This window comes from Cygnus olor, chromosome 4, assembly GCF_009769625.2.
Source record: "Cygnus olor isolate bCygOlo1 chromosome 4, bCygOlo1.pri.v2, whole genome shotgun sequence".
Taxonomy (NCBI): domain Eukaryota; kingdom Metazoa; phylum Chordata; class Aves; order Anseriformes; family Anatidae; genus Cygnus; species Cygnus olor.
Genome location: NC_049172.1, coordinates 46,001,793 through 46,024,260, shown reverse-complemented (window position 1 = coordinate 46,024,260; position 22,468 = coordinate 46,001,793). Strand labels below are relative to the sequence as shown.

Genomic DNA, 22,468 nt, shown 5'->3' with positions numbered 1-22,468 from the left:
ACTGGAGGGAAGCGCTACAAGACGCTGATGTGGCAAACAACCCCCCCTCCATCTCCTACTGAAGGCAAATGGCATGCAGCCCGCAGCATCGTGCGCACTGGCTTCAGCTGGAGCCAAAGCTGGTCTGCCCTGCAATTTAAACACACTTCCAGGGATATGAAAATGTCCTGGAAGTTTTTCCTGGGTTTTGTTTTGTTTTACCTTACGCACTCTGGCCTACAGATACATTTCCTTTAGAGGCTAAAGGATACGCTAGGCAATGCTACCTAGATTGTCCTTTAAATCTGATGTAACTGTTTCTACACATAAGGACTGCCTTTTTCACCTGAGCTGCTGGTAAGTAAAGCACAGAGTGCGAGAACATTGCAACCACTTAACTTCAATTTAGAATCAAGGAAGAACATTGCTACCACTTAAATTCAATTTAGTATCAAGGAGGAACATGGAAATTTTATATGAGTCACACTTCTGCATGGCTAGACAAAGCCAGTTTCCCCAAAACAAGGTTTCAACAAATTGCTAAATAGCCTACTTAAAGAAGATAAATCTGCCCTAATAATCTTTATACTTTAATTAGCTCAGCACTTAAAAGATGCTGAGTTTTCATTTGCAGGACCTGCCGCTTATGCACACATCATCAATATCCCTGTGAATCTATTTATAAAGAGCTCTTTTCGTGAGATGAGTGGCGCTAAAATCAGCACAGCAGCTCCCCTGAAGGCACAGGCCGGCCCCTCTCTGCTGGCCGTGCTGAAGATGCATTGCAGAGGCAGAGGTCGGCATCTCCCCCGTGAGCAGGAGAGTTGCTCCCATTCCAGCACAGCCAGGAGCTGACCTGGGGGCTGCATCTAAGAAGGAAAGCCATCTGGGAACCTGTGCCTGCTCGGGGAAGCTGGATGCTTAATTTGGGCACACAAATGCCCAGGGATTTCAACCTCTAATTAAGCAACACAAACGCTGTTTGTGTTCAGCCAGCCACACTTGGTAACATGAGCTACTATCGGCAGCTGAGTTTTCTGAGGGTCACGTGGCTTCTGAAGAGCAAAGAAAGCCCTGTTTGGCAAAGGAGAAAAAAAGGAGACAAAAAGAAGGGATGCATCACTTCAAGGGGAAAACGCAGGGCAAGTCCTCGGGCAAACCTCGGTTCAGTTCGTTTAGGATGTTAACCTAAGCCGCTCTGTTCCTCTGCCTTCAACTGCCTCTGTTGATGTATGGCCACGGTAAGTGAGTGCTGGCTCCGAGATGCTAATAAAAATCACCATGAAGGGAAAGACATTCACCGATGGACATCAGCAAACAGAGGTTCCCTTCACCCTCAAGGAGGACCAGCCTGTGAAGGCAACCAACGCCCAGGGATGGGGTCCCTGGCTTGAGCTGCCTTGTGCCTTCCGCCCAGCTGGCCCCAGAGGGCTTGTGTTTGTCTTAGTTCAAATGAAATCCCTAAACGCAGAGGCTCAGTGAGATGTTACCAGAAACCAGCAGCAGGAAGGTTCTGGCTGTCCTTTGGAGACTGGTCAGGTCAGGAAGGCTTGAATGAAAAGCCTGAACACAAAATCCTGCAATTCAGCTGAGGAGAAGAGCCTCTTGCTTGTGCCCTTCCCAGGTTTCCTTTATTTTAATTGAATTATTCATTATAAGTTTAAAAAAAAAAAAAAAGGTGTAAGCTTTGTAGTCTGCAGTTTGCAGCCTTCCACGGAAGGATACAGTGTGAAGTAAAACGAGCTCTTTATCACTGAGCTGACAGGTATTTAATGCCTGGGCGATTGACTCGCACACAGACCACTCAGCCTCCTGGATGTGGAAAGGTTTCTATTATTCAAGGCTCAAAACCCATCAATACTGCCATCTGGCCAGGTTAATCCCGAAAGACTCAAAGTCAGCCCACACAAAACTACTTTCAAGAAATTCCTGTGATTAACCTAATTAATAGACAACCACTTGAACCTACCAGGACATTGCCAAGTGTTTTTTTTTTTTTATTGCCATTATGGATCTTTCCCACCAACTTACAACTCGATATTGAAGCAATACAAGTATTAGTTGGCATTCCTTCCCTGCCTTTGTAAAACTGTTGCCAAGATTATGCACAAAAATCTGGGACTCCAATTCTGAGAAGCCTTCTCAGAGAAACCATAAAATAATAGGGGAAAGAAGAGACACAAAGAGACAAAAGGAATATGTAAATAATATTAAAAAAATCCAGGACCCCACTTTGCACCTTGCTAACTTGATTAGATAATGTAAGTTGAGGTTTTTAGAAACTTCATATGAAGGTAGTTTTTTTTTTGGAGGGGTGGAGGGTTTCAATAAAATTTAAAAAAAACCTGAAGAACACTTCTCACGAACTTTCCCTTGGACAACTGAAAAAAATTATACCCCATGATTTCTGTAAGATGTGCAAGTTTTCACAAATTTTGTAAGCATAGCTTTACTAACCTTCACAAATTCAAAATGGTATGCTAAATGGATCAGATTCAGTTTGTGCCTAATTTGTCAGTTTAATGCATTATTAATACACACACACTGTGTGACAAGGTGTTAAGTAGCCACAGATTAACAGAACAAAACCCCCTCCACTTGGTATATTAATAGTTGTGTGGTTTTGTGTTTGTTTTTTTTTTTTTTTAAATACAGTAACCATAAACATGAAACAGCAATATTGCTGTGGCTGTAAGTTCCCTCCGTTGAAATTTTCAGAGAAAAACTGAACTAATAAACTTTAATCTTCAGAAACATCAAGTAAGGCATATTTTAATTCATTACAGATTCTTTTAAGTAACTGCATAGTAGAGCATGGGAACTGAGTCTGGTTACTTACGATGTTCTTGGTTGAGAACTAGGCAACGTTTTTGAAGGTGCGTCATACTGTTCTGCAAATCAAAAACAAATCAGTTCTTTTTACTTGCCTCACATGAACTGTATTTTACCCTATGGTCTCTGGGTGTCACAATTAGAAAGTCACTCTCTTCCAGGATGTAATCCTTTGCCAGTGAGATTATTCATCATCCTAAATGGGATTTCCTAACAAAACACTGTTTGTTCTCTGCTGAACTGCTGCTTTACTTTCCAGGTAAGGAACGTACACAATCTCTGAGGCATTATCTAAATTCTTCAGTGTTCAACCAAGCCCAGGAAATTGTGCTCCTTAATCAATGTAAACATTTGATATTCTCATCACTCTCTCACAAACAACACACAAAGTTATCTGTGAGCTCATACAGACATTGCTGTGTATTCTTTGGATTTCTACTTACTCTGATTCTGTGCTACAGATCCAACATGCTGTGATTCCTGCAAAGAAAGGACAAAGCGAAAAGTTGAGAATAAAATACACCAGCTCTCTCTCAATAGCTGCATGTTGGTGATGTGTTTTCAACGTGTAACTTACTGTAATAAAAGTCAGCCTAACCACAGCTTGCCTTTGAACTGTCTAAGAGTTTAGGTTGCTCTGACGTAGTTTAGCACAAACATAATGTCCTACTGCCACCAAAAACGTGCTGCTGGCAAACTAGCAGTATGCGCCTTTTTGAAGGAATATAGAAAATTTTGACAGAGCTGCCAAATATTTCTGTTTAATGCAGTCAACAAATATTTTTCTTGAAAGTAAAGATTAAAACTTCTTTTGTGCTGCAACAGAGAGGAGATGCTTAAAATGTTTCTGCAAAGTAGTCACATTTGGAGTCGACAATTCGAACAAACATCTATGTCATCTAAACAGCATTGATTCATCCTTCTCTCTGGCTCAAACATCTTACAACTCTAAAAATATAAAGCTTGCTAAAAAAAAAAGGTAAAAGATAATCACACTACCACATAGCTCACTCAGAAATAATTACTCATAAGCACGATCTGATCTAATTCTCAGTAAAATTATGCATTTCACGCAGCAGTTATGTAATGTGAGATCCACTGTGCTTTCATTTATCTGATTGCTTCAAAAGATAATCTCTCCTGACAGCCTTTATCTAAGAAAGGGGCGGGGTCAAAAATTATATGAATACACATGCAAGCTGGAAAGCTGTCTTTAATATATCAAAAGGTCTGACAAAAAGAGGCTGTTTTACCTTTGTTGGAAACGGAAATTTTGAGGGCTCTGCCGTACTAGGTGTATGAATAGCTGTCAGAGGAGGTGGCCATGACTGGGTCATTTCCTGGAAAGAGATGGAGAAAAGTGGATTAGGGTATTTTTGCTGATACTTGCAGTGAAGTTTTAAGCTTAAGACTCGTATCTACCTAAAGCCCTTGTAGGCTGGACTGCAGACCGTGGAGAAAGCACCGCAGTGAGAAACCATCCTTGGGATGCAGCATCTGCCCCGCGGTGAGCACTTGCCCCTCTCTGCAAGCACATTTGCACTGCCCAAGCAGCAGCCATCTCAGCGCAGCTTGCAGAGCTAAGCACCTACTGCGTTTGCAGCATCTGGCCTCGGCATTACAGCAAACAGTTAATAAAAGGAAAAGCAAACAAAACCTGCACATGAGTAGCTGTGGGCTTTTTCAGAGTGCAGACTCTGGGCTCGGTGACAGCGCATGTGAGAGCAGAGCAGGGGCAGCGCACCACGGGACAGAGCTAGCTGGGTAGGACCAGCCTCAATGCACGTGCTCGGCTGGCACCGCCGTCGACGTGCTCAGAAAGCCTGGCACAGAGCAGCAGCTCTGCCTCCAACCAGGGCTAACACAACACTGGCGCTGGACTCGATTTACAGAGGTAGGAACTGTGCTCGTGCTGAACGCATCTCAAGACAGACATGCACCACACGTGGCTTGCCTGAGGACTGGAAAGAAATGTACGGAGAAGGTGCCTGCAAACTATATGGCTGTACCGTGTGCACCAAATACACCGACTGTGGTGTGAACATCTCTATCGGGCTGTAATTTTGGGGCGCCTGTTTTCATCAAGGCACAAAAGCTCAGAAGTGGCTTCAGTTTCCTTATCAGTTAGGAATAGCACAAAACATGAAAATTTATAGGGAAGTGACTTCATGTGGCTACTTTTGGCTCTACAAGCAGGGATTGGATAAATCTAGGAGGATTTTGTGCAAGAACTGTAAACAGCCTTCAAGTAACCTGTGTAACCATCTGGTCATGTAATTATCACCCTCATCTTCTTGTTTCTCCCCTTCCACTGCTCAGCTCACTGCTCTCTACACTCTCTAGCTGTGCGACCTTGCAATAGACAGCAAACCCCTCAATATACTGCTCTACATCTCTTCAGGCATGCGTACATGCTTCCTTTTGGTTGCATCAGTGTCTCAGAAATATCTAACAGCAGCCCCCTGGCCTGGCCGAGGAGCAGCTCTGGCTGGTTCAGGTGATGTGCCCATCTTCCTCTTGGACTGCACCAGGCTGCGTTGTGTGTATGCACTGATGGGTGTGACAACTCCAACTGTATCTGAAGCTGTCACCTTACTTCTCTGCAGCATACCCAAAGACATGCTTCTGGTGATTGCAACACCAGTTGATAAAAAAGAAGCAGAGCAGTATTTCCCCCCTGCATGTTATTTTAATGCAAGCAAAATATAAGGAAACACAAGATGTGGTATTTAAGAGCACCCACCTTCAGAATTTCTTCAACGCACTGGACATCACTGGGGAAGGTTTGCTACAACAAAAAAAAGAGGAAGAAGTGTGAGTTTGTTTCAGTTTTACCAACTGACACTGGGCAGATAAACTCAGCAAGTATTTGCTCACCCCTGGTTCTATAAGCTTCACGGAAACCTATTAATTAAAAAAATGCTAGCAAGAAGTAAAAGGCCATCAGAAGGGCAGATAATAACATGTCTCTACAAAGTTTGTTGTTTTCAAGTATTTAGCAGAAGCTATATTCTAAGAAATTTGAAAAAGAAGGAAAGTGTCTTCAAACAGCATCTCCTGAAGAAATCACGTAAAGAGAAACAAAGCTTATTAAACAGTGCTGGGATTCTCCTCATTTTGTGACTTGCCTTCTTACTTCTACGCAGCCACGTGCACTCAGCCAAAAAAGAAACTAAAGCCCTAAGCTTAGAGAAGGCAAAATAGAGGTGGTTTTTAAGTGGAGGTTATCGTGCACCAAGAGCTTGAATTCCAGCTCTCGGACTCATGTGAACATCAATCGCCATTAAGATATTGAAATTTAAAAAACAGTGCAATCGTGACGTGCACATCTCAGAGCAAAACCTTGGCTCTACCACCAAGTTGGAGCAACGTGCTGGCTTTTGGCAAAGCCTGCCACGAGTCCCAAGCAAAAGCAATGCAGGGGCTGACAGAAGCGCAGCCAACACCTCCCGCTCCAGGGGATGCTCCCTGCTGGGAGGCAGAGGGCAGCGAGCTCCCCTGCGTGGCCAGAGGGATCTCCCCCAGGAGAGGTAAAGCAAGAAAGGGCTTCATAGTAAAGACCAAAAGTGTCCTCAGTGCTCACACAGGAAGGACACTCAACTGTTTTCCATATACTACACCACAGGGGAAACAGCAGGTGAGGAACCCTTTTGCCCTGCATCCTCATTTGCCTGTGTCTACACAAAGCCCTTGTGGAACAGTACTTGTCTGCCAAAGATTTGACTGCTCTTCAGAAAATCACACACGCAGGGCTGCCACTTACTCACCCAAGATCAGTGGAAACAGGGCACGGCAGCAAACTTTTACCATGTGGCAGAGTTCAAAATGCTTCGTAACTCACGGTGCCGAAAAGGGATCCTTCCCTTCTGCTTTTTTTCTTTTGCTAGCAAGCTTAACCTGGTAGCACAGCCACCTAATTCACTGCTTAATTTCATGAGTTGTGAACAGCAGGCACAGAAAATTGCATCTGGTTGTACAGAAAAGCAGGATTCAGCTAGGAGGTGGCTTCAGAAAGCTCCTGAGGCCTTGATGATCCTTTCACTTTATCAGAGCACAGGCATATCAGCAGCCAGGGACCTGCAGGAATTGCCGTTTACTTCATAATGTCCTGAAGCTGACCAGATTAAGAGTATTTTGCTTTGCTCTATAGCATCGTTCTTCCACTGATGAGGTTAAATGCCAGTCCCCTGTAACATAACACATTCAACCACATAAAAAGTAGCTTGCCCCATGCAAAAAGATGGGGAGAAGCTAAATTAAGTTTAAAAACCTATTAGAGTGTTTACAGTAAAGAACTCTGCAGAATCCTCTCCCCATACGTACTAGGGCAGCAGATAATCTGCTGCTTTGACTACATGATGGGATTTAGGTGTGCCCATTACAAGTCAAACAAGAACAGCTGCTGAAGGATTCAGCACCTCTGTGGTCCTGAGCTGAAAGGGACTTCAGGATGGCAGCCAGGGTAATTTCCTGCAGTCCCACAAAGGCCCCAGAAGTTCTGCAAGGACAAGCTCTGCCTTGTAAAAAAGCACAGGTGCACGCATCCGCACAAGAAGAGGGAAGCTCTTCGTCCCGAGAAAAACCTACAATCTGCACAGGCATTCAATTTGAACTGCACAGCAATGGAGTACTGCATCTCCCTGATTTATTTCCAGGTCTCCCCCCCACGAGCCACTCCAAAAACTGCACTCTTTCATGAGCACGGAGCTCTGCTCGTGCCCTGAGGCCAGCACGGCCCAGACACATTCAAGGGAGGCGAACAGAGACTTCGGGACACGAAGAGCCACACAAAACCAGACCTGTGGCTGCTTGAGCAACCAGCTGATGCACAACAGAGATTCCGTGCATGCCACGGCCCTTCTGGAGCTATCTCTGATGCCCTGCGTGCAAACAAGCCCTGGGCTCCTGCACCAGCACACCAGCATCTGTGGCAACCCAGGCGAGGGGCTGCTACGGGAGGCCCAAGTTCCACTACTCGCTATGTCTCTGTTTCCTAACTTTGGCACTGCAATTACTGGCAGAAAAGGTCACACACTAATGCTAAGAAGCAAACCAGAGTTCACATTTACAGCTATTTTAAAATATAGGATTAAATGGGAAGTAAACATTCACCTTGCCATTTATTTTTTCCATGTCAACCGCATGGACTTTCACTGTTTGAACGTAGCGAACATCACAAAATCGCATCTGCATGAAGGGTTTGCTTGAAAACAAGAAGTAGGACTAACCCGGAGCAAAAGCTGCTGTAGTGTCCTCACCTCACCTGTACTGCACAACTAGCTCAGAGCAGGAGGAGACGGTGCACATCAGCAGACAGACTCTTCTACTCATGCTCAAGTCATGCCAAGGGACAGCACATTAACTTAGTTTCAGCAGCAAAAGAACACTTTTGCGCAGTTAAAATCCCCCCCCTTTCCACTCTATAGTTATTCATGAGCTGCACACACACAGCTTCGAAGACAAGCCATCCAACAATAGAGACGATGCATGTTTTTAAACAATCTTCTACTAACCTTGATTATGAATACAGAAACATTTTGCAGCATACTGACAAAGCCTGCCAAAATTTGAGCTTGCATTACCTTGTTGCTCAAAACAAGTGCAAGCACAAACTTGTGCAGATTTTCTCACATGACTGTGAGGAACATCAGACACTGGCAGATTGTCCTCCAAGGGTGCGTAAGTGCTCTGTATCACAAAACAGGCTGAAATGCATCTATCAGGCAAAGACAGCAGTGAGGATCTCAAACCCGGCTTGCTCCATCCATGTTTCTTAGAGGATGTGGCGACACGGCTGCTTTCAGGGAAAGCTGAAGCAGTAACACCTATTAATCTGCTTGTAAAGCATGTAGCAGAACAGCTATGAAGACTGTGCGAACACACACGTGATGAGTATCTCTTACTGTAGAACAGGCACCGCTGTCAGCATGCGGTCGGCATGGGTGGCCGTAGAACATGTTGTTAAAAGATGTTTCTGTTTTGCTGCAGACGGAGCACATTTGTTCAGCAGACCTCTTGCTTTCAGGCACTCACCGATGCCCCGTAGCGTCTGACGCATGGGAAGCTCTTTCTTCATATGACAAAAGACAACTTTTCTCGACTCTGTCACCTAAGGCTTTATTGTATAGATAAGTTCTTAAACACCCCTTCACAAAGTATCTCCTGAATTCGACATCATTTTCCTATCATGAATAACTACTGTTACGATACGCTAGAAACAGGGGGTGAACAGAAATGAAAATGAGATTAATTAGACAACAATGCTAACAAGGTTATCATGCCTGCAAGCTTTTTTTTTTTTTTACTTTGTGATTCTTCTCGCACAGCCTCATCCAGCAATTAAATATGGCCTGTACAGCAAACATTTTCTATGTCAACCTGGCAGACAACCATTAGCTCTTCTGCTTTTTCTTTTGCTGGTGGCTTTCTCTTTCTGGTGATTCAGCTCCTTGAACCACCTTGCCACAGCACCAGATGAATACCAGAAGGGGTACAAGCAAGGGGGAAGGACAGCTCGTGCTAACACTCAGCTCACCTGTAGGGAACAAAATCTTCATTTTACACAATTTCAGTGTTAGGTAAAACCATGGAATCCAGAGCTGACCACCTGAGGTCAAAATCTCCTCTGGAAGCACAAAGTTCCCAGCTTCACCCTGCTCCTGCAGTGCTAAAACTCCTGGGAGCTCCGGTGGAAGAAGTGTTACAGGTCTTGGTGTTTTTCAAACCTGGAGTGCCTCTTATGTTGCATCTCATACTGCATAACTTGAAAGTAATTATTTAAAAAAAAAAAAAAAAAGATGAACTATTTCAGCTTTCTGAAAAGATATCCTCCCCTGCAATGTATGCTTTGCTACCAGCTCATTTCCTGTTCCCTAGAAAGCATGCAAATAGGTGCCACGACACTGCATTTTCTTCTCTTGCATGCACTAACCCAGTCCAAAGCACTGTTTTTGCCTCAGTTCTCAAGCATGGATCAGATTTCTTTAATTGTTTGCAGCTCAGCAGACGGGAAACAAAAGAAAGCGATGCCTTAGTTCCGAAGTGCAGGACACGCTTATGAAACTCACTGCCCTCAAGAGCTCTCTGAGGCATAAAACCACACTTGTTTCCTCCCTGCACGTTCTGTCAGCACCTGCCCCTCTGATACTCCACCGCAGATTCAGATCGGGCAGCACCAGGCACTTGGTGGAACTGGCTTTGCCCATGCAGGTGAGCCCCAACCACGACGGTCGGCTGCCATGCCACCTTTCCCAGCTGCCAGGAGCAGCCTGATTTCGAAGTCAAGAGCCAACCTCGCTGCCGCGCTGAGGACCTATGAGGAGCCATCCAGCAACATCTGCTGTGCCACGGGGGTTCAGGAGCAGCAGGAGAAATCGATTCAAAGGGCAGGTGGCCAGCCCGAAAGCCAGCACGCAGACATGTGAAACATCTTGAGCTGCGTATACATCACCTGCACTTGTAACCCTGCGTGGTTTTGCAAGAGAACATACAGGAAAAGCACTGCTAGCACAACTGCTGCGGTAAAAAAAAAAAAAAAAAAAAAAAAAAAAAAAAAAAAAAAGAGACCCCTGCAAACCACAGGAGAACTGACTGCACATGGGAACCGTGGCGCTGATGAAGAGCTAATAAAAGCAACAAAGCTGCACCAAAGAAAAGCGGTGCAGGAAGGTAGATTTTCCTCTGATTTCTTTCAAGTTCACAGATTGTAAGGTTTGGGTTGGTTGGTTGGTTTTCTTTTGTGTTTTTTTTTTTTTTTGTTTGTTTTTCTCCAAGTCCTTACAAAAGTATTGGAAATTTGAAAAGGAAAAATATGGAATTTGACCTAAAACTTGCTGAGATGATTAAGTCTTTATGCTCTTTCCTGTGAGCTCTGGTAAGTCAGTAACAAATCAGACTGTGCAGACAGACTTAGAAACAAGCGGTAGTTTAAGAATGCAACCACCCCTTCCCTGACTTCAGGGTGGGAATACTTGTGTAAATTTAGGTTTTCCTTAATGCTATTTCTCTAGTAAGCCCAAATACATTTATTTCATTAACTTAGAGTTAAGCAGGAGCTTGTATTATCTAATTGGAAATCTTTGTTGATATGATTTGTTTAAAGCCTCGAATTTGATCCAGTTAAATACATCCTTAACGACTGGCTCCAAACATAACAGCCACAGGTTTTAAACACCATTTTGTTATGGGCATATTGCCCTGGGTTTCATTACCACTGCAAATTAACACACAGATAGTACCTGACAGCAGGGTCCCTGTAACAGCAGCTTGAATGCTCTAGGAAATTCAGGGCCGTGCTGTCAGAGGCAGGCAAAGCCACAAGAAGGAAAGTCAGTTTTCTCTGCAGGTTGCCTAGGACCAGGATTAATTTTCACAGCAGGTGAAGAATTACCACAAGACTCATCGTTTTTAAGGACGGAAGAAAGCTCGCTTGATTTCAGCAAAAATAGGACAACCGCAACAAAAAAGGTACAAGAAGGTAGAGGACAGAGGGACAAAAGGAAGAAATGGAGAGGAAACTGAAATAGAAAGCCAATTTTATAAGAAGCTCCTTCTTGACAACGAAAAAGTCTCTGGTTCATATGCCTTTGTCTGAAGGAGCACAGTGCTTTGTGCAGATACATTTTAATAAAGGACCTTCCAAAACCGTGAGCCGCTGGAACAAACTCCTGCAGCCCTATTAGCCCTGCCCTAATAATACTACAGCTGAAACCCAAATAAACAAAACATCAAAAGTAAGCACTGCAGCAGAGCCTGCATACAGCCATGCAGACCAGAACTCCAGCCAAGGCCGATGATTTCATTAGTTAATTAGTGTCCCCCTGATGTCTCCAGAAGGAAAACAAGGTGTCTTTCAGCGTAAGTGTTGATGGTATGAAAACCACTTCTGTAAGAGCTACAAGTCATGACTTTGAGTATTTTTCCCTTCCAATCCCCCCTTGCTGCAATTTACGCTACTAGATATACTTGTTACACTATTTTGAGTAGCCTGGCTCCAGAAAAATGTTGCTTGCCGCAGCTGATGGAGATAAAGCTGAGCAAGCAGAACAAAACAGAACTTGTACCAGAGGCAGTTTGTTGTTGACGGTATTTGTCAGATGAATAAATGAGGCAAATCTGCACACGTGCTCTGTTGGCATAACCACAGTTACGTGTGAATTTCTGGTAATACAAACTACTCACAGGAAGGGAGCGGAGCAGGAGGAGAAATCATGGCTGTGGTGATTTTGGTCTGGGGGAGGAGGGGAGAGCAGCACAGGCTGGCTGAAAGGTGATGGGAGTCAACATTTTCTAAAGCAAAGAAACGTGAAGTCAGGCATTATGGTGCATCAACATGTCTGCAAAATTTAATACATGATCATCAGCAAGAATGTGCTACCACGGTTAAGACATACACATGCTCAAGTGACCTATCAATTACAACAAGGATATAGCAAAATCACAGTGTCGTAACTGAGTAAGGAGCACGAGTTCAGAAATTCAAATGATGGGCTACGTATTCCCAAGGTTTTGAATTTCTCAGTAGCTCCAGCTTTACTTGCTAACATGATATAACTATTTAAGAGTCCATGTTTTGGTCACAGTCAGCAGGAATTATGCTCTTAAAAGCCAACAGCTCTTTGCAAATAAACTCTATTCACTACGACCAAAAGTGAACATAGCAACTTCTTGTTCTGTTCAAAAAAAATATTGTCTGTTCTTCTGCTTAAAAAAATATTCAAAATATTCACACTTCTGAGAACCTACATACGCTTCCAAGACCTCCTCTCTCCCCCTGCCCATTCCTGCCCACTGCTGTTGTCTTGCTGACACTCGGTGCCCGTCTCACAACCCCCCGGGTATTGGCACAAGGAAGTCCCTTCCAAGGCCCCCAGGAACCGCAGCTGTGAGCAGGCTGACTTCCGATGTCAACAAGACTGTTGGTGCTGGACTGCTTTCCCTTGCATGGCGACAGTAACGCCGCGCACGCTGCCGCGTTACAACTAGCACGATGCACTCCCAAGTCGGAGGCAATGTCAGCTTGAGACAGCATTTGACAGCAAATTCTGATCTTCACTTGAGTTCAACAAAGGCACGACAGCGGTAATGATATTTGTTAAAACCATCAAGGAAACAGGAGGTTTTAGCTGCAAGAGGTATGCTGCAGTACTCAGAGCAACTCAGACCATTACTGCCTGCCATCTCTCACAAGCTTTTCCCTTTCCAACCTCATTTTCCCCTTGGAAAAGGCGGAGAGCAAGAGTTCTGCTGGCAGCAGTGCCACCTGATGCCCCCAGCTGAGCAAACAAGCGGTGGATGTGCAGGCCCCAGCCCAGAAAAGCACTCCTTCCCTTTTCTGAACCAAGACCTCGGGCTCATTTGTGGGTTTGCAGCTCCCAGGACCATGCAGCAACCCGTCGGGGAGCACCAGGGCTCAGCATCAATGCTGGTGCTGCTACGTCAGCAGAGAAGCGGGTGCTTGTCAGCGCATCCGGCGTTGCCTTCCCAGGGGAAAAGGAAGCAAACGTGAGCCTTTAGAGAAGACAAGTTTCACCTCTCTCCTTATATGAGCAGAACTCTTCACTGAGAAACAGCCTAGGTGCTATTTTTAAAACTCAGGAAAAAAATTAAGAAATATTTTCAAGTGCTTCCAAACCAAGGAACTTAACCTGTGGGAAATAAATAGCAGGATATCCTTTTGCTTGTCAAGGCAACTTTCGCCATTGTTTTACAACTGACCTGAATGCAAACAGAGCATTTCTAGATTGTATGTTTTGGAGTCGAGAGAGAAGAGCGTCTTATTGTCGGTAACATTATTTGAAGTCACGTACGCTCAGATGAAAGGTCGTCTCCCTGAGATGAATATTCGACACTTGTCCCAGAAAGCTCCCCAGCCTTGCAACAGAAGGCCCGAAGCCTGTCCTATGACACAACAGAGCACACACACCGGCACCTTCATCCCCTCCTCTGCACACAGCTTTGTGCACTCTGCAGCGTGCTTGACCAGGAGGTACGGGGGTGTCCTCCCCACGTCCAGAAATACTTTCCAAGCAGGACAGGAAGCTGCTGGGTGCGCTCTGCGTCGGCAGCTTGGCGAGGCCAGAAACCAAAGCTGAGAAGACAGGAGAAAGGCAGCTGTTTGCTCTTGTCCCCTCCCATCTACTCTGGAGGGGAGAAGCAGCTTCTCTGTTTATTTGAAACACTCTGACTGCCTTGTAATGAAAACCCAACCAAGGGGAGATGGCTGCAGCATGGATCACCAAGACACCAGCCAAATTCTGCCTAAGGAAAAGTTTTTTGTGTCTCTCCCTGAAGCAACTTCAGTGGACAGCAAACAATGAGACTTACTTGTAGCCCTGGAATATATTCCTCTTGAATAGATAGACATATCACATGGCACAGAATATATTCCTTCTGCATGTTCAGCCAGTGGAGCACAGCTGAGAACCGACAAGCTACAGGAGAACCTTTAGCACAGTGCTTCCTTCAAGTGAAAACTTTCAAGCTGCAAATACACACCTTCCACCTTGAACAAACAGATGGCATCCAACCCTGTCTGAATTACAGTGTAGTCTGAACCGCAAGGAGCGGACAGGCTGGCAAAAGAAACCAAAAGATGCCTTTTAAAAGGAGGTGAAAGCTGGAAGTTTCCAAATTTGACTCAACTTTGTCTCCTGCTAAGTCAGTTTGCCCCGTTTTCCAAACCCCATAACATTCTTCATAAACCACTGCCATTCAAAATGCAGTGTGCTGAAGGCACATCATAAAAATCTGGGGTTCTTACGCAAGGGAAAAAAATGCTCTTCAAGTAGTGAGCATCTTGAACTATACGCTTTGAAAGAAGTATGTGCTACAGTGCTAACACGGCATCATTCCACACATTGTTTATTTTACAATAGACTCTTAAAATGTGCAGCCACCAAGCCAGTGTTTTCATGCTAGGGACACAGAAAATACTTGTAAATATATACAGCAATCAGCCTTAAAAATCAGGAATTGCTCCTTTTTTTTTTGTTTATCGAATTCAATATGCATTAAAACAAATATTTGAGTTTAGGTTCTGATTCAAGAGGTAAGCTCTCTTGCAGAAACCCTGCTGATACAGACACCTAGTTCTCTAAACATCTCTCAAGGTGAGGGAACAGCATTGCTACGTTGTCCCTATTCATTCTAAATTTAAGCAGCCAAAGAGAAAGAATGATCCTCTGAAAACGTGAAATACCCACCAGAGTTTTAGAAAAACTGAATGCTGACCATATTTCTCTTCTGACTTAATGAAGCTTAACAGGCAAGTCAAGAACATATTTCTGGCTGTGGCAATATCTGAGCTACTCAGCATTTATGAGAGCGAAGTGCACATCTGGACCAGACACCCAGACCCAAATATCTGCAAGTGCTGCGAGTGGAAGCTTAGCTGAAGTTTCACCATTTGCTAATTCTGCAGCTGACCAACAGGTTAACAATCAGTCCCGGCACCCAGAGCTATTGATCTCCCTTTACTTAGCGGCCAAGGCAAACATCAGGCTGGCTCTTCCCCCCTGTGATTCAAGAAGAGCTCCATGTTAGGAACTGGCAGAAAGGCCAAGGGATTAATAAATACAGGAGCCTGGAGAAGCAAGCCTCACAAAAAGTGGCAATGTCTACTGCTAAGCCAAGCTGGCCGCGGGACAGGAGACGCCTCCTTTGCAGCATCAAGCCCTTCTCCAGTCTGAAGCACAAGGTGGCTGCAGCCTGTCTTCTGTGTGGCTGGGGATGTGCAAAGGCGGCCGGGCTGAGGGCAGAGCCTGGCTGGGAAACCCAGCTGGACCTTTTGCTCGGAGCGGGACGGAGACATCATCTCATCGGGCAGTATCTGCAACACTTGGCCGCAGACAAAAAGAGCACGCTGATGTCTGATGACATTCATAAATGTCTGACCAAACGCACAAGAAAAATGGAAACCTGCTAATGTGGTATAGAAAGTGAAATTAGTATGTTGAAAAGCAGAAGACAGAAAAGGCAGGAACATCACCTTTTCCAACTGGGAGTTAAAATATTCTGCTGCTAAAAACAATAAGATACAACTTAATTGTCCAAGTATCATCATTAAGATGATGAAAACTAGCAGCTAAAGCTTGGGAAGGAGGGAAGGAAACACTAAAGATGATTCAGGCAGCGACATCATTAGACATCAGTCAAAGTGAACCATGAGACCTGAAACTTTGAAGTGCAGCAGAACCCCCCACAGAGGCAAAAAAGAGAGGCACAACCGACAGCAGACGGACTGTGCTGAGCACGACGTCAGGGCAAGAACAGCACTGCTTTCTGAATGTTCCTTCCAGAGCCAGGGGACGGCCAGGAGGAGAGCAGCCCCTGCTGCCTGCCTTCCCAGTACCACTTGGCCAGGCAGGGGAACAGCCACACGCAGGGTTTTACAGCTGGTCATGGCTAAGAGCCCCTCTGCCCTTCCTTCGGGGGCTCCAGAAGCTGCTGCCAGCCCCGCTGCCGCCAGCCCGTCCCGAGGTCCCTGTGGCCAGCGCCGGGTGGCGCGTGTTGCGCTTACCTCTGTGAACATCTCGTAGGGCCTTCCCGCATGGCAAGGGAGATGTCCTGTCTTCGTGCATCCCCTTGCTGGCCCTAATTGGTACCAACAGGTTACGGTGCCTTTTGTGCTGGTGACGGCCCTGGCAGGAAAGAACTTTTCTTCTCTTCCCTCGCGCCGAGCCACAAGAAGCCGCGAGCGCTCCCAGGCATAACTCCCTTGGCTCCTCTCCGAAAAACGGTCTCTCAAGCACACGGTTGCTTAGCAATACTCGCCTTCCCCCTGTACGGTTCAAATTGGCAACATCTGTCCCTTCAGCACTTTCCACTCGCGCAAGAAATGGTGCGGAGAGTTTTAAAATCTACAGGCAGGTTGGCCGAAGAGGTTTCGCGTGAGCTGCTACAGCTGCTTGGGCGCCGTTTTGCTGGTTTATTTCCAGCCTGGATAAAACGTGCTGCTTCTTCCAAAGAAGAGGCACACAAGGGAAAAAATGTCTTTTGCATCCGGTGGGACTCACCTATTAAATCAAATACAACAAGTAGCTTTTGCTGTTTATATAATTACTTCTGCATGCTTTGGCTTGGTTTAAAAACAAAACAAAAAAAAACAGAACACCACACCATGTGGATCCCTGTCCACTGGGATCGGGCTAAATTCCTCCTAAGGATGTGCACACGCATCAGGAGAGAGAAAACAAGGGAATCCAGGAGTTGTTTGGGTACTCAGAGGCACAAAAGCTGTGTGCAGCCCTGACCCTGTGCCCAGACGCTCTCTGACCCTCTGCTCGCCTCTCCTGAAGCTGCCCGAGGAGCGCAGGGCAGGATCCATGCCTGTGATGGACCTGCAACAGAGCTGGGGAGCTCAACCACATGAGGGGATAAAAACAACAAAAGCAGTGCAAGATCAGAAAGGGATCCACCCGCTTTCATCTCCAAGAGCCTCAGAGGGCCACGGGGAAGACACAGGTGAAAGGCTCCTTGTTCAAGGGTTGGTGCTCACCCCCCGTGATGCTAGTGGTGACTGGATGAGACTGAAAAACCTGTGCCACAAATGCATCCCTTGCACCTCCCTGGCATGCACTGGGAAGAAAGTGGGTAGGGCAGAAAACACTGAAGAAACCCAGGGCAAGCTTGGTGAGGCACGGGGGAGAGAAGGAAGAGAGCAGAAGGCAGTCTGACATACCCAACCAGCTGCTCATCCTTTTTTTTTGCCTCTTCCATCTTGCTTTAGCAGAGAGTAACATGCTGCCACTGCAAGGATCCACTGAAGCGTGAAGTTTTCCCTACGGGTTTCTGAAATATGCCCAAACCACAGCAGCCTGGGTTGCAGAGGATGGATGAAATCAGCCGTGTCCAAGACAGAAAAAAATCTTTTTCCAACCCCGAAAGAATTATTAAATAAATCACAAATTAAAGACACCTTGGCCATAGCTCACATTTAAGCATCTTTTAGGTCAGAAACAAGCCAGCTCTCAGCTTTTCATTTTAACAAGCTTACCACCCCTGGCTGAAAGAGCAAGAAAATCATCTGCCAGTGGCTGCCTAACACAGAGTGCACCATGGATGGTCTACGCAGTGGGATTTTTTTTTTCTTCCAAGATGTGCATTTAGAATGAATCAACACTTTTTGTACCCCCCGCCATCAGAGGCCTTACAAAACTGCAGGATGATGGAGGCTGGGCACCAGGCAGACCAACAGCTGAGGCCAGCACCATCACTCCTCCACCGAGGCAGATCTCTGCCCTGCTTGGGAAGCCAGCTGCTGGTGGCTGCCTTCAGTTTGCAGCCCATCGGCACGCATGCCGCCTGCCACCAGCGCTGGCTTGCAAGTTACCTGGTTGGAAGGCTTGGCTGCCATCCGCTGTCAGCCCTCCTCAGGCTTTGTGCATCACCTTTTTTAAAAAATATATATTTTATTTTTTATTACTCAGAACATCGGGCAGTCACAATCACAGTAGCAGCTCTTGCTCTACTTACCAAAGCGTGTTAACAGCGTGCTTTGAGGAAAGACTTCTTAATTCCCTTTTGATACCACCTTCTCGGCACTGCATCTGAATGTTTCCTTACTCATGTACTCGCCTTCTGAAAAGCTGCAGTGCATTAGTACACATGGTACAGATGAAGGTTTGGAGAATTTCTCTTAACCACAATTGCAGGATATGCATTTTACTGCTTAATGCACAGCCGTTGACTTAAAATGGGTTATCACAGAAAAAAGCAGCTATTCAGATACACAGCATTTAACAAGCACTAATTTTGTGCTGCACAACAATGGTAATTAAAAACGGAAATGCTCTCAACTTCTTCCTAAGTTCAGCTTGGCTCCTGACTTGGCAAACCACAGAGAACCATGGGTTTCCAGTTGTTTTTACTTTTTCCCTCCTTTTTTAAGCAGCTCTCTTTTATGCAAGGCAAAGGTCTACACGCTATGTTGGAGTCACAGCTGATTCCAGCCAGGATGGCTGATCACAAACCCTTCACAGGCAGGTCAACAGACTGGCAAACCTCAAACCCCCCAACATGGTGGCAATGAATACACTGTGCTAGCTCACTTAAGCACAAGTTTGTCACAGCCCAGACGAGGCACTGAATTCTGAGTCACCTGGAAAGATGCAAGGCAGCTCACGACTCAGTCTTTTGTTGCTTTGTGAAGCAGTGGATTTAGCAACTGAATTTGGACAAACCTGGTGCTCTAAGACACTCTGGAGAGAAGCCAGCTCTTTGGCTTATGCCAGGCACAGTCCACCCATACCTGCTGGGAGAAGCTGGTAAGGACTGAGCCACTCTAAGAAACACTGAGTGTTTCTGAAGGCATCCCCTCCTTCCCCTTCTCACCATACTCCAGGCAGATGCAGCACCCCCACTCCTTTCCTCACGATACCCCCTTGCTGGCCTTCCAAACAGCAGGAGCACAAACCGCCCGCTGCTGTTGACAGCTGAATGCAGCACTATGGATATTTAACCTTTTTTTTTTTTTTTTTTTTTTTTTTTTTGGAGAGAAAGCGAGCGCAATTCCCCTGATATTTGGTATTCTGCGTAAGAGCCAAGGCCAGATCTTGGATCCAAGCGAACAAGCAAGGATCTCTGATCTGAAGAGCCTTGCAGCTGAGAATTGGGAGCTGAATGTGACCGGAGTGCACCTTCACCAAGCGTAAGAGGAAGATGAACAAGCACTGCTAATTTATGACCTCTGCAGTCTGACACACGAGCTTTGAACATCAGCGTCTGGTTCAGCTGCAGTAACAATACAAGATGTCCTTTTGGCTTCTGAACCAAACACCTGCCTCCTTGCCCCGCATAACCTCACCCTCCAGCTCTTCCAGAGCATTCTTTGTTCCCAGGACCTTAAGTAAACATTAAAAAAACAGCAGTAACAACTGTCATTAATGTTTGATCTGCCTGTTTTGCAGTCATGCACCAACAAAAAGACAAATTTACACAATCCTGGCGAAGCAAGGAAACCCATCTCAAGCCACATATGACACTTCTGACCACGAAGAGGGCAGCAGGGGAGACACGTAACTAAACTAATAACCTGTGGCTTCTCTCCTAGTGCAAAGCAAAAAACACACACACACAAAAACAAGGAGAGTCAAAAAAGGGAAGGGAAATCAATCTCCCCCCCATTTAATAAACGTTAAGTATATATAAGGTTGGTGGAAAGAAGAGAATAGCACCTTAATCCAGGATTAAAACAATACATTTATTTCTAGTTTACAGGGCTCAACTGTCTGGCCACTTCTATCAGCGGAAGAATTCAGTTGCCATGGAAAGAAGTCAATGAAAACCTAAAATGGACTTTTTATTTGTCATCTAAATGTCTCGCTAGGTATTTAGTCACTACTATATGCTATACCATGATCACATTTTAACTGGTGACCCTTCAAAGATGTGTACTGAGGTGAACAGGGCTCAACGACAGCAATCCCATTGTGAAAGCTGAGATCTTTTTGTGTATCCTGTGCCTCAAGGATAATGAAGTACTACCAGAAAGACTTAACATACCTTTACGTGTTTTTTATTTTAAACATTGTTTGTTTGTTTGTTAAACTAGTTGCTTGCCAATTTACTTCCCAGTTTGTAGGTGAAAGAGGTGGGTCCTGTGATGCTTCATCGCATGGGATAAAGCAGCTACCTACTAACATTAATAAAACTGTGAGGAAAACCAAGACAAATCTCTTTAGACAACATGCCCTTAATAAAGCTTTAGGATTTATAAACACTCTCTCTCAAACCAGCCTCACTGATTCTGGGCCCTGCTGTCAAGCCAATTCCCTTCCAGGCATCTCCGTCTTTGCAAATGGAGGTAGTAGGAGCGTTTCTGGTAGTGCTGCAGCTCTCCTGAAGAGATGGAAAGAGAGACTGGCTTTAAAAGCATCTTTGTTTAAGAGCTGTGAAGAGGTAAAACTTGGCACATTTAGAGAATGGATATGTTTAAGCTTCACGCATGATGTATTTGTGTGGGTTTTTTTGTTTGTTTGTTTGTTTTGTTTTTTTTAAGTCTTCTCACAGTAAATTTGGACAGCTGCCTTGAAGAGAAGGGGATAAAGTTTGAAAGCAAATTTTTTTTATTTGGAAGAGAGGGGAAAGGCTGTTCAGCTTCTGTATATGAATGCAAAGTGAGTCACCACAGTTATCTGCTGTGGATTCATTCACTTGACAGCGAATCTGCTCGTCCATTCAGACTGGAAGGCTTAACTCATCACTGTTGCCATGAGCAGAAGCTGTCGATAATGAATTCACAGCTGCAGGTGACACGCCTTCAGAATTCAACTAACCACAAACCATGTGGTCAAAGAAATGGCTTTCCTAAATGATGTCAGGGGAGATCACGGGAAAAACTGTACTTTGCATGTGGCTGTTCAGCACAATTGGGGCTGAAGGGGATAAGAAGTGTAAAACCAGGCTACAAGTTGCCGGGAGGGAGGGGGAAGAACTGCAGCGTTTCCGCTAGCCCAGACCCACTCGCTGCCACACTTCACCAAAATCATACAATGGTCAACCTCTGGTTGAAGGATCCCCTGATTTGCCTTCCCAAGATCCTACCTGCCCATAAGACACCTTGCTGTTCCCTGGAAGCAAGCCAGACCACCCCTCTCCCCAAGCCACTTATCTCATACTGCACATCCAGCACACAGACTTGTCCAGCTGTGCCATAGTACCCCTTTTCCCTCTTCACTCTCCAGGCTTTACACTGAAAGACTGTGTCACTAATGACAAAAAAAAAAAAAAAAAGTAAATACCATAATGATGAAGCTCAAACAGGCAGAAAATGAAGTCACAGATTTTCTAGTAGAGCTTCTTATAGCCATTATTCCAAATGCCCGTGCATAGAAAACGGTCAACAGAGGTCACAGCCTACTCCATGGGAGGGTTATTCAGCACATTTACTCAAGGGGTCATCTATCAACTTCTAAGTTGTCCAACCATATAAATAAAATTAGGGTTTTGGCTTGTGCAGAATCATTTTCTACATTAGCTTTGATTCCCTTTTTACTATATTCTTACTCCGCCACAGACGTAATAGCACTCCCGCACCAGCACTGCTACTGCACAGCTCTGGCAGCTGTAGGATTTTGGATAGGCATTTAGAATCAAAGTCATGTGCTTAATGGAAAGTGAGCAGAGAAGTTTCATTCAGTAGACAGCATCGTGGCTAACACTGCCCTATCTGAGCTCAGACTCAAACAGACGCATACGCACGTATGATAATACAAAGCATGGGGATGTGAAAAAAGATAAGATGAAAACAGTAATGGAACCAGAGCTGGGACAGAACAGGGAAGTCCCATTTCTGACAAGTAAGCACTCTTTCTCAACAGAAAACAACACCAAGACAAAACTCAGGCTTTACAAAGACAGTTTTAAAACCAGAAATGCCCTTTATCTTTGGGGTAATGAAGAATGGGTAGTGAAGAAACTAAGACCCCGTGTGTTGCTTTATTCCTCCCTCAGGAGTAAAATATCTGGTCGAGCAAATAATGAAATCCAGACCTCGCTGCTCTTTCCTTTTTGAGTTATGATGTGCAATGCTGAATCTACTTGGAAGCAAACAGTGTCTCTCAGCATGAAACTATTTTCACAACTTCTTGACAATGTCATTTTGCCAGCTTCTTCTCATTTTCCACAAGAAATTGCCTACAGCTACTTGCAGCTGATG

At 45.1% G+C, this 22,468-nt stretch overlaps 1 protein-coding gene across 6 annotated transcripts in view; it reads right to left on the bottom strand.

Moving 5' to 3' along the window:
* Positions 1 to 22,468, bottom strand: part of AFF1 (AF4/FMR2 family member 1) — a 106,071-nt gene that overhangs the window by 23,692 nt on the left and 59,911 nt on the right. For all 6 annotated transcript variants that reach the window (XM_040556085.1, XM_040556083.1, XM_040556081.1 and 3 more), the window contains 4 exons: positions 5,555 to 5,599; positions 4,065 to 4,151; positions 3,255 to 3,291; positions 2,819 to 2,870 (listed from right to left, as the gene is read on the bottom strand). In XM_040556085.1, coding sequence (XP_040412019.1) covers positions 2,819 to 2,870; positions 3,255 to 3,291; positions 4,065 to 4,151; positions 5,555 to 5,599 — 221 coding nt within the window. The remainder of the gene's footprint in view (positions 1 to 2,818; positions 2,871 to 3,254; positions 3,292 to 4,064; positions 4,152 to 5,554; positions 5,600 to 22,468) is intronic.